Source organism: Centropristis striata, chromosome 12, assembly GCF_030273125.1.
Source record: "Centropristis striata isolate RG_2023a ecotype Rhode Island chromosome 12, C.striata_1.0, whole genome shotgun sequence".
Lineage (NCBI taxonomy): Eukaryota > Metazoa > Chordata > Actinopteri > Perciformes > Serranidae > Centropristis > Centropristis striata.
Genome location: NC_081528.1, coordinates 34,648,767 through 34,664,735, shown reverse-complemented (window position 1 = coordinate 34,664,735; position 15,969 = coordinate 34,648,767). Strand labels below are relative to the sequence as shown.

General features: G+C 38.0%; 1 protein-coding gene across 1 annotated transcript; it reads right to left on the bottom strand.

Moving 5' to 3' along the window:
* Positions 1 to 348: 348 nt before the first annotated feature.
* On the bottom strand, positions 349 to 15,780 carry srpx2 (sushi-repeat containing protein X-linked 2). The gene is made up of 10 exons (XM_059346818.1): positions 15,525 to 15,780; positions 10,795 to 10,872; positions 9,028 to 9,219; positions 7,344 to 7,520; positions 6,875 to 6,998; positions 6,633 to 6,754; positions 4,652 to 4,831; positions 4,428 to 4,561; positions 2,500 to 2,621; positions 349 to 583 (listed from the first exon to the last, which is right to left on the bottom strand). The coding sequence occupies exons 1-10, from the start codon at positions 15,568 to 15,570 to the stop codon at positions 403 to 405; spliced, it is 1,356 nt and encodes a 451-aa protein (XP_059202801.1). The 5' UTR covers positions 15,571 to 15,780; the 3' UTR covers positions 349 to 402.
* Positions 15,781 to 15,969: the final 189 nt, after the last annotated feature.

Genomic DNA, 15,969 nt, shown 5'->3' with positions numbered 1-15,969 from the left:
TTGAGGAAAACCTGGAATACTGAATGATGAATTATTGCAAAGATACAGAACATAAAAGCTGTCGGGTCACTTCAGACCCATGATGTGCATCAAAGGGTTAAGTATATATGGTTCAAAAAGTATTTCTTTTTTACTAATGTGTTTTATTCAAGCTTTTGTGAAGCTGTGATTTTAATTTTCTGGCTTCTGTGCCGTTCAGGTGATGATTGAGAGAGAAAACAGTGATAACACTTCAGTGTTGTTTAGTGATCACATTTGAAAATGAGGAACTGCCTTCTTCTCCTCTTTTTTCCCCTCCTGATGTCCCTGAGGACCTGGTTTCTTGTTGTCTGTCCTTTTCTCATCTTGTGTTTTGTAATACTGATGAGCTTATCGCCGTGGCAACCAGAGAGGTTGATTAAATTAGTCACAGAAGTCCCTGTGGAGCTCCAGCCGCTCTCGCTCCTCTTCGTCCAGCAGGAAGCTGTCGATGTAGGAGAACAGCTCCTCTGACGCCATCGGGGTGATGAAGCGCTCTCGGTCCATTCCCAGCTTGTCCAGCAGCAACATGCTGAAGTAGAACCTGGAGATTCTGAACACTTGTCTACAGAGACACAAAACAGATTATTAAAGGAACAATCAACCATATTTTTACTTTGATGTAACAAAAGCTGCTTAAATCATTATTTTAATAACAAAAGATTAGGGGGATGCTTATAATGATGAATCCACAGAGATTTAATATGCGACTCACTAGCCATGTTTCCATTAAAGTCAAAGTGAATTTTGAAGCAACATTGTAAAAATGGGCCATTAAAGAAAATGCAAATTAGGGAAGTTTCCATCAACTGGTTTAGAGCGATAAACAAAGCTGCATAAACAAACTTGTGTCATAAGATGGCAGTGTAATGTTTTGCTGTAGGCTGATCTGACAGTAACAGTAGAAGAAGAAGAGATTGCAACAACAAAAAAAGAGGTTGCTAATCAGACACCTTTGAACACCCACAAGAAAAAATTAACCCTTAATATGGCACTCATTGAAATACTTGCAAATTCCAAATTTCAACCCTAGAGAATATTGGAGGATATTACATACTGCCAGAATGTGTAAAAAAAAACATACGGGAGGAGGGTCATATTTTGAGGAAAAACGTGGCAAATCTACGAGGAAAAAATGTGCAGATTTATGAGATTTAAAGTGGTGAATCTGCAAGAAAAAAGTTGGGTTTTTTTCTCGTAAATCTGCGACTTCTTTCGCGCATATTTGCCACTTTAAATCTCTTAAATCTACAACTTTTTTCTTGTAAATTTGCCACTTTACTCTAGTATTGTAGCCTGATCTTTGCTGATTAGCTGAAAGAAATCCATGTGGTTCTTCGACCAAACAGAGAGATATGGGGACCCCATTTAGATATCCACTGAAGTTACCAAATATAGTTCTTCTTAAAGGGTTAAGAGAAGTATTCAGAATTTGGATTCAGTTGGGCAACTTGTAATTGTTCTTTCATGTCAACTCGTCTTAACCGGCGGAGCAGAAACAGTTGATCAGTCATGTGAGTTAAATGTTCGCTGCGTCAGAACTTATTAGGGAAAAACATTTCCATCTCCTGTTTAGCGCATTAACTATTTTTAGGCACAAAAATCACTTGGTTAGGGTTATACGGATTGTGGTTTGAGTTAAAATGACCGCTATCATCCTACCATCAAACAATAATCAACTGGAGTCGTGTATTTGGCCACCTGACAAATTTAACTTCTAAGTGCTCCGCTAGCCAGGTGCTAACTTTGTCAGTGGGTTAATCAGAGCTTCCTGCTGCATCTGGAAACAAGATCAAATCTTAACTTTGCATTGTTTTTTTGCATACATTTATGGTGATAATTATTTCACAATAAGCCATAAAGAACGTCACTGTTCAGACACACTTCCTTCCAGTAATTCTACCTTAGTTATGTCTAATGACTATATTTCCCAGACTGCTTTTCACCACACTTAGAGAATGTGCCTCGGTATACTTTCCTCACTGGGCTGTGGATTTTGTGTGTCAGTGGAGAGACTGAAGAGATTTTCCAGTCTGGAAAAAGTGAGCAGTGCCCCTCACTCAGATTACACAGTCGGCGGAAAAATCTATATCTTTGCGTCTTCTAAGATAAATGTGTCCCTACATGTTTGTGTCGAGTAAAAAATTTTGGAAAGAATCTTTTTCTCTTTGGAAAGAATCTTTTACTCTTTGATGCTCACGATAACAGAAGCAGCAGGCTCACTACTGATGTTCTGTCGATGTTACCTGGAGTTATTATGTTACTGTTTTAAACAGTGTTAATCCTTCAAGTGGATTTTTTTCCACAGAGGACCTTTTTATTAGGAGACTCCTGACATTTAATAGAGCGACGAGGAACAAGTCCTGGCTGTTGTAGAATGGGAGTTACATAAAGACATTTCAGGATGGAATTTTTCAAATAAATGTTTGCATGGACCATAAAACTGCTGAATAACTAAGTGATGAAGTATGTCAGTGTTACCTCAAACCCTCGATGACTTCAGAGCTGAGCAGACTTTCTTTGATGCGGCCTGTCTCACGAGGCGGGGAGCCCAGGAGCTCAATGACTGTTACATGACGCAGGTCTAATCCACAGTCTGCTTTCTGGTTGGAACGAGGAAAACAAGGAACAGATTGTTTGTTTATTTAAAGGTACACTTCACCCTTAAAATGATCATTTGTACATCAATTAGTCACTTTATGTTGCATTGAAATCTTCAAGAAAACGTATTAAAACTGAGCAATTCCGGCTTCCGGTTATGGCGTCTACCTGAGCGGTCGCAGGAATTTTAGCTCCGACCCGCTGGTTCATGTTTTGCACTTCCACTTCTCCAAATTATCACTCAACTAAACCATCCTGGTCTAATTATATGCTTAACCTGTTCGTGATTCAAAAATGCCAAACAAAACTAGAAACAAACCGAGGATATCAACCAACCAACCTGGTCTCACAGAAATCTGTGAAATAGCCATGGATTTCGCTTAACTCAAAATCCGTGGAATAGCCACGGAATCACTCAAATTTCCGTGAAACTGACACGGATTTCGCTACAATGCAAGTTAATGACAGTCATATCCCGTGGCTATTCCAGGGATATTTGTTCCTTTTGTTTTGTTCCAAGCCACGTGACTTTCAATGTCCTGGCGGTCAGAACAAAAAACATGGCGGACAGTTCTCTCATTTTTAGTGAAAAAATTTATATTTTGACTTTGTTTCTGCATAAAAATTGATTTTGATCACATTTCTAGCGAGAAATATATGTTTTATTTTCTAAATATTCCCTCAGTGAATGTACATAATCACTTTGTATGTTGGAATAGCCACGGGATATGACTGTCATTAACTTGCATTGTAGCGAAATCCGTGTCAGTTTCACGGAAATTTGAGCGATTCCGTGGCTATTCCACAGATTTTGAGTTAAGCGAAATCCGTGGCTATTTCACGGATTTCTGTGAGATCATGTTGCAACCAACACTTGATGGCAGAATAGAGGTAGAGGAAGCAGCTGCTAGCGGCCAAGCTGTTGGTGCAGACATTTTAGCTGCCATACAGTCATTGAGGACAGACTTCTCTACTCAACTAGGTGAAGTTGTCTCATCTAACAAAGAAATTAAAAGAAGCAATTAGCGTTTTCTCCGAGAGGCTTACAGCGGCCGAGGCACGCATTAGCCAAGCCGAAGATGACATTTCCTTGCTAGCTAGCAAAGAAACAGCATTTCTTTGAATTTGGAGCTAAAACTACCTGTCACTTTGTGTTTTAATTTTATGTTTGATTTATAAGTAGAGCAGGACATGAAATGTATACTAAAGAGTTTAGGAGAAACCCAAAGGGAAAACACTTGTGACATTAATAAGCAATAATGTACAAATACAGAATCATTAACTTGATGAATTAGTTGTCCAAAATTACCAGAGAATAAGATGACTTTAGATTTAAAAACGGATGGATAAACTGATTTCATACAACTTATTCCTCATCCAAAGTCGTGTCAGATGCTGTTTATTTTGTAAAGCACTGTGAGGCAAACTTGTCCTTGTGATATTGGACTTTATAAATAAAATATAATTGTCATGATCACCGGACATACAAGAAATTTGCCATCAGGTCTGAGTGCCAGTTAAATTAGATCTGTGATAGAAGATATAATATGAATTAATGCATGTTTTTGGCTCTCACAGAAATGAAAAAAAAGAAACATTCCTTCAAAATAAAACTGAGCAATTCCTCGATAAATTGGAGTAAACGGGGGCTGCAACAACAACAACAAAACTTTATCAAAACATCAGTTTACAGTATACTCACTACGACCACGTGCATTTAGCATTAAATCTTCATTAGAGCACGACCGATATAATATTTTTGGTGGGAGATTCATGTAAGGTCACCAGCTACAAAACCATTTCCTCACCTGTGTCATAATGTTCTGCAGCTGGTAGTCCGGGTCAGATATGTTGGGTGCAGACATGATCAGCAGCCTCCTCTTTTCATAAAACTGATCCAGGAGAGCGGATACTGACTTCACATCAGATTTAATCTCCATTGCTGCAAACACAAAAGTTGCATCCTGCATTTAAACCTTCTCACCTACAGTATGTATATATGTTCATATGGCAAACTTGCATGCAGACTCACGAACACACTCGGCGGGGTCTCCTCCCCAGCTGCGGCTGAACAGGCAGACTCGACTCGATACGCCCCTCCGTTCGTATCCTCCGTCACAGTGGTATTCACATGTGGCACCATAGTTATTCCCATCAGAGGAGCAGGTGAGGTAGCCGTGCATAGGGGCATGAAGTGTTGGACATCTTCTCACTGCAAAGAGAGTAATAAATCTGATCTTTTTAACCCTTTATCAGGCAAAGAACTATATTTGGTAGTTAGAGTCATGTAATATTTTGAGAAAAAAGTTGCAAATTTACTAAAATAAAGTGGCAAATCTACAAAAAAAAAAGTTGCAGATTTAAGAGATTTAAAGTGGCAAATCGAAAAGAAAAAAGTCACAGATTTCCGAGAAAAAAGTAGCTTTTTTCCCCCAGATTCACCACTTTAAATCTCATAAATCTGCGCATTTTTTTTCTCGTAGATTTGCCACTTTAATCTCGTAAACTTTTTTCTCAAAATATTATTGTCATATGTTGTTTTTTTTTACACATTCTGGCTGTATGTAATATCCTCCAATATTCTCTAGGATTGAAATTTGGAATTTGCAAGTATTTCAATGAGCGCCCTATTAAGGGTTAAAGTGGTGAATCGGGGAGAAAAAATTTGCTTTTTTCCACTTTTTTCTCGTAATCTGGGACTTTTTTCGCACAGATTTGCCACTTTAAATCTTTTAAATCTGCGACTTTTTTTCTTGTAGATTTGCCACTTTAATCTAGTAAATATGCAACGTTTTTCTCGAAATATTACCTGAAGTTACCAAATATAGTTCTTTGCCTGATAAAGGGTTAAGCAACTACAAGAAGTTTTAACTGGTTATGAAACAGTTTCAGTTTAATACTGATGCCTTTATATGACCTACAAAAACAAATATTGTTATTGCCATGCATCACAATCATATTAAGGACAGAGGAACACAGATATCTCCAAAAATTACAAATATAAAAGGTACAAACTCTAAAAAGTACCAGTACTACATCCATAACATGTTACAGATAAAAGAAAACAGGACATTTTTAGTTCTTCATTTTCAGCCAAAGGGCTGAACTGTGTGAAGAGTATGAATCTAATATGTCTCTCAGTGGAGCAACAACTTAGTCATGTCCCCACCTCGAAGAGTGTGTGGGGGGTTTTCTCGATTCCCAAGAAATTTATCAACACTGCAGAGCTGTTTTTCGCCTGTGCATGGAGCTGAGAAAAAGTTTTGTGTGCATACTGCAGTGTTGTGTTCAGATACACAAATCTTTAAAGGTCTCTTAATTTCTCAAGCAGAAACAGACCACAGGGACATTTCAAAAAGGTGGAGAACATGTGTGCTGGTGCAGTTTATGAAGGCATTTATGGTGTATTTTTTACCAGTACATGGATGTGTAAAGTACTTAGTGTCTGATGAGTTAGAACACTGTGGAAAAAACCTGTAAGTTGCCTCTTTCTTGCACTCACTTCCAAATCAAATGCACTTTCTAGCCAGATCAAGAGCTTTATTAGAAGAGGTGGTGGTGCTAATGGTGCTAATGGTGCTAATGGTTGATCTTGTCCACAGGAGCCGCCAAAATCAACTCAAAATAAAAGTTTCGGTAACGCTTTATAATAAGGTCCTTAATAACCATTAATTAACAAGTAATAAGGCATTGTTCTCGCTTTAGATCCGGTAGTTGCAAAAAGCATAGTTAACTTATAGTTAACTTATAATAGATGAGCAATAAAGTATATTTTAATATCAATAAGCAAACAAAATAAGATTAATAAAGGCATGGCAAAGACATAATGGGTGGGTCATGGGTGTTTGTAATGCCATTATTAACACTTATATAAGCTTATAAACACACAATAATGTTAATAAGCATCTTGTAAGGACTTACAAGGGCCTTATTACTTGTTGATTAATGGTTATTACAAGGACCTTAATATAAAGCGTTACCAAAGTTTCTTGTACTTGCTAAAGTCAACCTACCCTCAACACGTATGATAAATTTGCAGGCTGCTCTGTTTCTGGCTTGATCATACACTTTGTATCGGATGATGCTTAATCCCTCTTTAAAGTCGGTGCCTGGCTCCGGGCCGACTAATATCACACTGCAGAGACAGAGACAGAGATAGAGACAGAGACAGAGACAGAGACAGAGAAGCACAGTGAGTGTTTAATTCCATTTTAAAGTGAACAGGAAAGGGGAGTGAAGGAGAGCAGCATCTTACTCAAGTGATTTCAGAGTAGTATCTGTAGCCTTGGGGGGGTCCCAGGTCACCGCAGCAGTGAGTTTTCCGGGCTCAGCGACCTTGAGTCTAGATGGAGGACACTTGATCTTTGGAGGATCAGTATCTGAAACAAACAGATAAAATTACAACACAGGAAGAAAAATCGGTAACTAACTAACTGCTTGTATAGAGCAGAATGTGAAGACTGAAAGACAGCAGACTACAGATCTGGATTCAGTCCAGTGAACAGAGGAACAGGAAATATGCTTGTTGTTATGAGACTGAGACTGCACACATGCTGGATTGTGAAAGAATAATGAAAAACTGGACAGAAACACAGATGGTCTGAATTTAGGTTCATGTTATGGCAGTAAATTAAACATCTAGTTGACACTTCAACAAAGACTTTTTAGTTCAAACAGCTGGTTAGCTTTACATGGATCTACAAAAACAAGAGCTTCATATGTACCTTCACAAACTGGCTGTGCTCCGCTCCACGTCGCCCCGCGCTGACAGGTGCGTGAGTGTTCGCCTTCGATTCGATAGCCGGAGTCACAGGTGAACTGACACCTGGAGTCGACCATGTAGCCGTGAGTGCAGGTGTATCTGCCGTATGGAATGAGGGGCAGCACCTGACAACGCATTTCTGAAGGAACAGCAGCACACAATGGACAAAAAGTTGGGTGTGAACAATGAAAAAATTAAAAAAATATATCTTTAAGGACGGTGATATTCTTTATTTTTGCTATTGTCAACAAATCCTGTGAAAGGCCAAAACCAACAACTGTTAGTCTATCTTATAATAATTTCCGACATCCTTTCCAACACTGGGCAGAAATCCCTCAGCATATTGTAATTCAAGTGGTCTCGCCCAAGGCAGGAAAATTTGGCCAATCACAAGTGCAGATATGCATGCACGGTCCTTCAGATGGTGAATGTCTTAATAGCAGGAAATCCTGTAGAAAAGTTACTATTCCAGCCTTGGCAACAACTACCTACACTGCAAGAAAGGGAAGATTAACTTGGAAAGAATCTAAAAGAGAGTCAATAGACAATAATCACAACACTAGAAAGTTTCTGGCCTCGAACAGAAAGCATTTTTGGCAAAACCATAATACCGATCATTGATCCGACTTCACTTTGAGCGTCCTGAGTTCTTCCTGAACGTCTCCATATGTTGTTTTTTTTTTAAGAAAAATGAAAAAATAGCTTTGTTAGAGCGATCTAAAAAAACTGTTACATCTCCCTTTTTCTGAAATCCTCCTGCGTTTTTAATATGGGAGCTAATGAGGCTGTTGGTGCGTGTTGGTGGATCATCTGTGCGTCCTACGCCAAAACTATAACTCTGACAGCTTTACTGTGACTTTATTGTGAGTGAGAAGACTAATTTTCCTACGTTTCTATGTATAAATTATTTCTGTAGAGTGGAATTTTTTTTTTTGACAATTTGACAAAGTTTTGACAATTTTTTCTCTCCCTCTACACTCTGGCGATGATGTCACACACTGTGACACGAACATTCCGTGCAATACACACCCATTATAATCTCAGAATTTCTCCAAAAATGATCTTGGTCATTGAACAGGGATTGATAAAAAACGATATGACCTATCGAAACGTGGATTAATACACCGATACACAAGACTTGTGTCTACTGTTTAAAGTTTAAATGGAGTCTCTAGGTGAAATTATGCACAAATAGCTGTAGCAATAGCTGTAGGGACCAGTGCTCGGTGCAATTGCCCCGTGGCCCTAATAACGTGTCCAACTGTTTCAGAGACGGAAGGGAAATGTTGCTAAAAGTTTGGTCTTTTGCTATAGCCATCATACTTTACAGCATCTGTGGTAGTGGCCATTTATACATTCTTTGGTATTGACTCATGTTCATGGTAAGTATGTAAGGTGTGCCAGTCCTGACAATCTGTTAAACAAAGTGGAATAACATCAAAGGCTTAATCGCCCACTTCACGCATAGAGTCACAAGATTAGGGAACTCCGATTAAACAAACCTCTTAACATTATTACATACATCACTTGTAGTGATATAAAGGGAACAATACTTTGAACTGCTGGAAAGTTATACAGTGATGATAAAGTAGAATATCACCAGATTAATTTTCATATGTGAATATAAAGTCTCAGCTTCCACTCACTGCGGCAGTAAGCAGTCCCAGACCAGCGCCGGTTGGCGAGGCACTGGATTGATCTCCTCCCCAGCAGTCGGTATCCTGGATCACAGCTCATGGTGCAGCGGGTGCCCAGCGTGCTCTTGTAGGCCTTACCTCGAGGAGAGAGGCAGGTCACCTCGCCATTGGTCAGACCCGGGGAATGACACCAGTGTGGGTCTGTGTGTAGAAAAAAAAAACAAATCTGTGTGAAGCACTAGTGGTAGGGTCTTTAACTTACATACCAGAGGTGTTAAAGTGATAGTTCAGATTTTTCAAAGTGTGGTTTATTACCTACAGTATGTGTAAGTGTATGCTATATTTAGAATATTTTCACTGCTGTACCATGCTGTCAGACTGCTCCCTCCGACTGGAAACTGAATCCGTTATTTATGCTCTCTTCAAAGCAACCAGACTCCCTTGACAAAAACAGTAATTTTACTTCATAGAACACAGTGAAGCTGGTCTACTGCTGCACTGCAAAAAAGCCAACTTGTATTTTTTGGCCTAAAACAGTGACTTAAGTTGGTTTAACTTGGAAATATAAATTATTGACATTTAGGGCAATAATGTAAGTTAGCACAATAAAGGAAGCCAGTTGTCTGCTCAAAAACATGTTGGTGAGTTGTTGTTACTTATATCTTTAAGTTGGGGTTCACAACAAGGGACAATAGTTCTGCTAACTCTTATTTCTTTGTTGTGAAATGCAGGAAAGCGGCGAAATTCGGTCATTAGCGAAAGCTAGTGGCTAACTGATGCTAGCGGCTAACTGATGCTAGCGGCTAACTGATGCTAGCGACTAACTGATGCTAGTGGCTAACTGATGCTAGCAGCGCTGCTTGTTACAGCTACAAGAGTAGCCATTAGCGTATCAATGCTAACTCAAAATTGTGGTCGCAACATTAGCTGACATTTCATAGCGGCGATACAATCGTGCCACTTCAGCACATTGCAGAAGTTAGCAGAAGTAAGGATTAAAAGTTATTACAATGTAAAATTATAAGTTAGTACAACTTACAGTTGACAAAAACAAAACTTAAAATATTCAGTTTAATTGTCCAACTTAAATTTTTAACAAAGTTTGTTGCCTTGAAATTTTGAGTTCACCCAACTTTTCTTTTTTTGCAGTGTGCCTCCATAATTTAGTTGGTTAATGCGATTGTGTCAGTGGTTCTCAACCTTTTTCTCGGGGGCCCTAAATTGATACTCACTGACTTCCATTTGATGAGATTTTTTCCATCTTGTTCAGGGACCTCCATCTAAACTTCACTCTACTGAACTTCACTTCTATAGGGAATTAAATAGTGAAAATAAACAATTCCCTATTTTTCTTTGGACCCACTGGTATTCCCTCAAGAACCCCTAGTTGAGAACCACTAACTGAACATCAGAGTCACACAATACCAGATCATGTTAGTGGTAGACCAGCAACTCCATTGTTCTGCATGATAAAATTACTGTTTTTGTCAAAGAAGTCTGGTGGCTTTGACTAGAACATAGATGAACATAACAGTTTTCAGAGCATGTTTTCCTGTCAGAAAGGGCTGTCTGATGGCAAGATGAAAATATTCTAAATATAGCTGCAGATAATACACTGACTATGGATAAGTATACATACAACCCCACTTCAAAAGCTTCTAACTATCCCTTTAAATAGATAGTAGACAGCAGTACTGTATTCTGTCTGGTGGTGTATATTTTGTCATATCACCTACCGACTAGTGAGTGTGAGTGTGTATTTTTTACCATACATACGTTTGTAGTCCAGTTGCGGAGTGTGGTCTTCTTCTACAAAGTCATTGTAGCCGTCATCTACTGTGGTTGCAGAGCCAGCTGAAAAAATCAACATCAGACATGAGGAAACAACAAAAATAACTTTACTTTTCTATTGTGGCCATGATTCTCTCCACACAATGTCTTTTCCATAACTTCCTTTCAGGTGTCCTTTAACACAAGCTCACTAACATTCCTGTCACAGACACCTGGGTTTTCAATCAGTGGTGCTAAAAGAAACTAGTTTTAAGGCTGAGAGCAGGGTCGGAAAACATGGAAATATTTTCTGGGCTTTTAAAACTACTATAACTTTCACCACAAATTAGGACCAACAGCATGTTTCCATTAGTCCTTTGGAGAGTTTCCCTCTTACTCATCTTTTTTTCATGTAATGAGCAGAGGGCCGTGTGTACTGTACTATGACCTTCATCCTGAATTATGTCTCTGAATTTGCACAATAAATTATTTTCACTGTTATCCTCCTCTCTCAGCAGTTCAGTTCAGCTTTTATTTCGAACATGTGCGAGTAACACAACAAAGTAAACTCAAAAACAAATAAATCCAATGAGAATAATCAAAACAAAAAAAATAGCAACAGTCAAAACAAAAGCTATAATGTGAACGCAACATGTCCGAAAAGGAGTAGGATGAAGCATATGCTTATTTAAACCTAAACCCCTTCTCCACTACTCAATTAACAATTTTTTTTTTCCTAAACATGCATATTTAAATAATACATATTTACAAAAAAACTAGATTAAATAAACAAATACATGAATAGTTTATCATTTAGTTGTGGTTCAGGCATGGTCTCCCTTTTTGAAATCCCGAAAATGACTCCATGTTTAGAGCCGAGTGCCAAACTTTCCAGTCCGTCCTCCTCCACCCCCATCTCAAGGCAGTTCCTATACGGCTCCCTTTTCTTCAGCTCATGTTTTTTGTTTTCTGGCCCTCAACCAAACAGAGTTCACTTTAACACAGTTTCTAATAATAATCACATGTAATCACATTAGGCTTCCCCTTCTCCTGAAGCTGCTTCAGCTGTGTGGATTAAATCTATCATCAGCACTTTTTCTCATAATGAGCGCAATGTTCCAGTCAGTAACACTTCCCCAGACTAATATTTCCCAAGTCCCCCTCACAGAGAATTAGTCACAGAGGAAATAAACAAGCTCATCAGTCTGATGGTCTGCACCGCAGGGCTCAAGTACAGACAGACATTATTCAGGTGACATGCACCGTCATGCAAAGGTATGGCAATTAAAAAATCTGTGATTTTAATTATATGCAGGTAAAACTACCTCAGGGGGGGAAAGTAACTAAGCACATTAACTCAAACTGTATGCTTAAGGTACTTTATACTTCTACTCCATTATGTTTCACTTCATTTAACTCACACTCCAGTTCATTGTGAAAGATTTAACCAGTGGTTCACTGCAGATTTAGCATATGACCCATTACACAAAAGCAGGGTTGCGACAAAACTACACTGTAACAAATTGCTGTAAGAAAACAGCCAAATTGTGACAGTAACATACTGCTTTCCATTAAAAAGGTATTATCCTGTAGAAAACAATGCATTCTGGGCAATATTTGTAGGTAGCTACTATAAATATATATATATATATATATGATATTTTCTAAGTCTTTTCTTGTCCACATTTTTAATGGCTGTATTTTACTTAACTAACTCATTTAGTATATGGTGAAGACAGTGCTTAATTCATAGTTAAATCGCTTTCAGACAGTAATATGCTCTATTTACAAAAAATGACTGCATTGTATACTGCAACAATATTGTAACTAGCTTCAACACTATGCTGTGTTTTAGTCTACTGTAAAAATCATTTTAATGCAGGATTTTACTGTAATTCAGTATGTGGTTTTATCACAGTAACATACTGTAAAGTAAATAAACTGTAAACTGTAAAAGTAACAGTAGAATGCTGGCAACCCTGCTGCCAGCATTCTACTGTTAATTCACAAGACAATTGTTTACAGTGTAATATCTCTTTCACATCAGTGACCAGGGTTATCTGACATATTAAATTACTTTATTTTGCATTATATGTGGATCTATAAATATTGCGAAAAACATTTTTAATGAGGACACTAGAGATTTACAGAACGTATCAATCAACACTTATGAACATTTTTGTCTTCAAATTAAAATATTGTTTATTGCAGTTATTTCAGGGACAATATATCGTTGAACAAAATGTGGTTATCATGACAGGCCTATTAACGTAAATCACTCGTGACTTCACTTGAGCTGAAAATACTTGACTTAACTTCCTGCAAGCCAAACCACAAAAGTGCAGTGTCAGCAATACTTTTTTTCATGATAAAGTACAGTTGCACTTGTTATGGTTTTAACAAATAAATACAAATTTTAAAAAAGCATTCATGATTTTTATAAATGTAATATATTAGTACTCATTTGGTGAAAAGTGCATTATGACTTGTTTAGGATTTGAAACTCAAAGTTTAGGACATGGAACTTGAGTGCAAAGAGCTGAAACTAACTTAATAATAATAATAAAAATAATGACTTGGTTTCACCTCTGATATAAAGTATTAAAAACAAGCTCCACCTCGAACAGTGACAACAATGCTTCTGCATCAGTATTAACAATCTAATGTCTGATATTCAATATTACATCAGTCAGAACAAGAACTTTTCCATGACACTAATAATACTTTTTTTCCCTTAAACATCTGCTGGTGGGAGAAGTATTTAGATCAGGGGTCTCAAACTCAAATTACCTGGGGGCAGCTGGAGGCAGTATCAAAATGACCCAAAAATACACAAAATTACTGGAAAAAAGACACTTTTTTGGTAATTTTGTGTCTTTTTCTAATAATTTTGTGACTTTTTTGTTGCGGTAATTTTGTGTATTTTTTGGGTCATTTTGTCTTTTTTTAAGTAATTTAGTTTTTTCTGTCATGAAGTTCTTTTTAAAAAATAATTTTGTGTCTTTTTTTGATCATTATGTGTCTTTTTTTAAAGTAATTTAGTTTTTTTCTGTCATTTTGTTTCTTTTTTTTAATTTGAGTTTGAGACCCCTGGTTTAGAGTATATTTAATTACAACAGAATGCTGACGAGGTATTTTTTAAGTGACCAAAATGTCACAATAAACTTTTGTGAACTGAAAACACACTGAAAAGGACAAATTTCACCCAAATGGGCCCCAAATGTGTAATTAGCAACTTGTCAATCACAAAACCCTTAAGCATAAACACTTCTTTCTATGCTGACGATCACTTTTATTTTATCACTCATATCGTCTACTTCAGTAGTTCTCAACCTTTTTGAGTCGTGACCCCCAATTTAACATGCATGTTGTCCGCGACCCCCGCTCACTGAACAAAATCTCACGCGCACAGTTCAGATCACCCAAAAAAAGGAAACAAAATGACCAAAAAAAGACACAAAATGACTAAACAAAAGACACAAAATGACCAAAAAAGAAAGATGCAAAATGACCAAAAAAAGACACAAAATGACCAAAAAAGAAAGATGCAAAATGACCAAAAAAAGACACAAAATGACAAAAACAAGACACAAAATGACTAAAAAAAGGAAACAAAATGACCAAAAAAAGACACAAAATGACAAAAAAAAAGACACAAAATGACTTAAAAAAGACACAAAATGACAAAAAAAGACACAAAATGACAAAAACAAGACACAAAATTACTAAAAAAAACACAAAATGACCAAAATGTTGTGTTCAAAATGATTTGCGACCCCCAGAAATCATCTCGCGACCCCAATTGGGGTCCCGACCCCAAGGTTGAGAACAGCTGGTCTACTTGACCTCCTGAACTTAGTGTAGCACAAATACACTTTTCTTCATCAAGCAAAGTCTCCCTCCTCCTCGTCCTCCTCCTCCTCCTCCTCCAGGATTTTGCAGAACTTTTACTTGTGCTGCTGTTGTTTCCACACTGGTACTTTCACTCAACTGATCTGAATGCTTCTACTATGAGAGCAGAATACCAAGACACTGACACACACGGTGCATCACACACAGCGTTGCCTTTACCACAGAGACATGCAGCAGCAGGGATGAGTCACACCACAGTCTGAAGGTGTGCAGTTTGACAAAAGGCTTCATTTGTCTCTAATGACAAAGGTGACCAGCATCCTTTCAATCACTCTGCATTAGTATCTGAGCTGCCGGGTGGATCTCAGGTCAGGCTGTTATCTCTGCAGGATTAAATGAAGGCTTTAGCACTCTTGGCCCAGAGGGGGACTCCTCAGTAATTAACTGGCAGTGATTGGAGCCGAGCTGTAATTAAACTGCCTGGTCAGCAAAGCAGAGGGGCTCCTGGAGAGGAATGCAGCTCAGCTACGAGCCTCATTTACCTTCATTTTGAGTGGATTCTGTTGAGAGAAGCTGCATCCTCTCAGCTCTTCACTCCTAAAGGGAGGCTCCATCTGCATTCATACAGTCGCCTCAAAAATCCAGCACATCTGCATCTAATACAGTTGTTATTACTTGCTGCGATGAAAGCATTTCCCTTCTGCAGGGGAGGGGGTTTGGATTTTTGAATGATATGAGCTAGCAATCATGACAAAGAGTTAAATAAAAGTTTGATGCCCTTTGTCTGACTGAAATATAATATTCAAATCGATATTAAGAATTCACAACTAAAGAAAAGCAGCACAACTAAAGAAAATGATGTTAACTCAATGGTTTTGACTCACCTGTGAAGTATAAAATGAACACAACAACAAAGCGGCTGAGGACCATGTTAGAATCAATATGACACTCCTGGAAAAAAAAAAGTTTTTAAACGCAGAGTGGTTCAGATCCCAGAGTCCGACAGAAAAAGCACAAAGTTAAATTCCAGAATAAGTTTCCGATCCGTATGAGAAACGGCTCTTTAAAAACGCTGAGGACAACAAGTGCTCCCGTCACACCAGAAGTCTTCGCAGTTTTTGAAAAAGGATTTTTTCTAGTTCATCATCAAAGTTAAACACCACATGGCGGCGCTGTGTTTCCTCCCACAGCTACATTAAACATGATGATTGAGGCATTTTATAAACCGCGCCCCTCCGACAGAAAGTGAATCTGTATTTAAAAAACATTCAAAAAGCCTATACAAAGATTGCAAACATGTAACCTACACAACAGCTTGACACAGAGAAA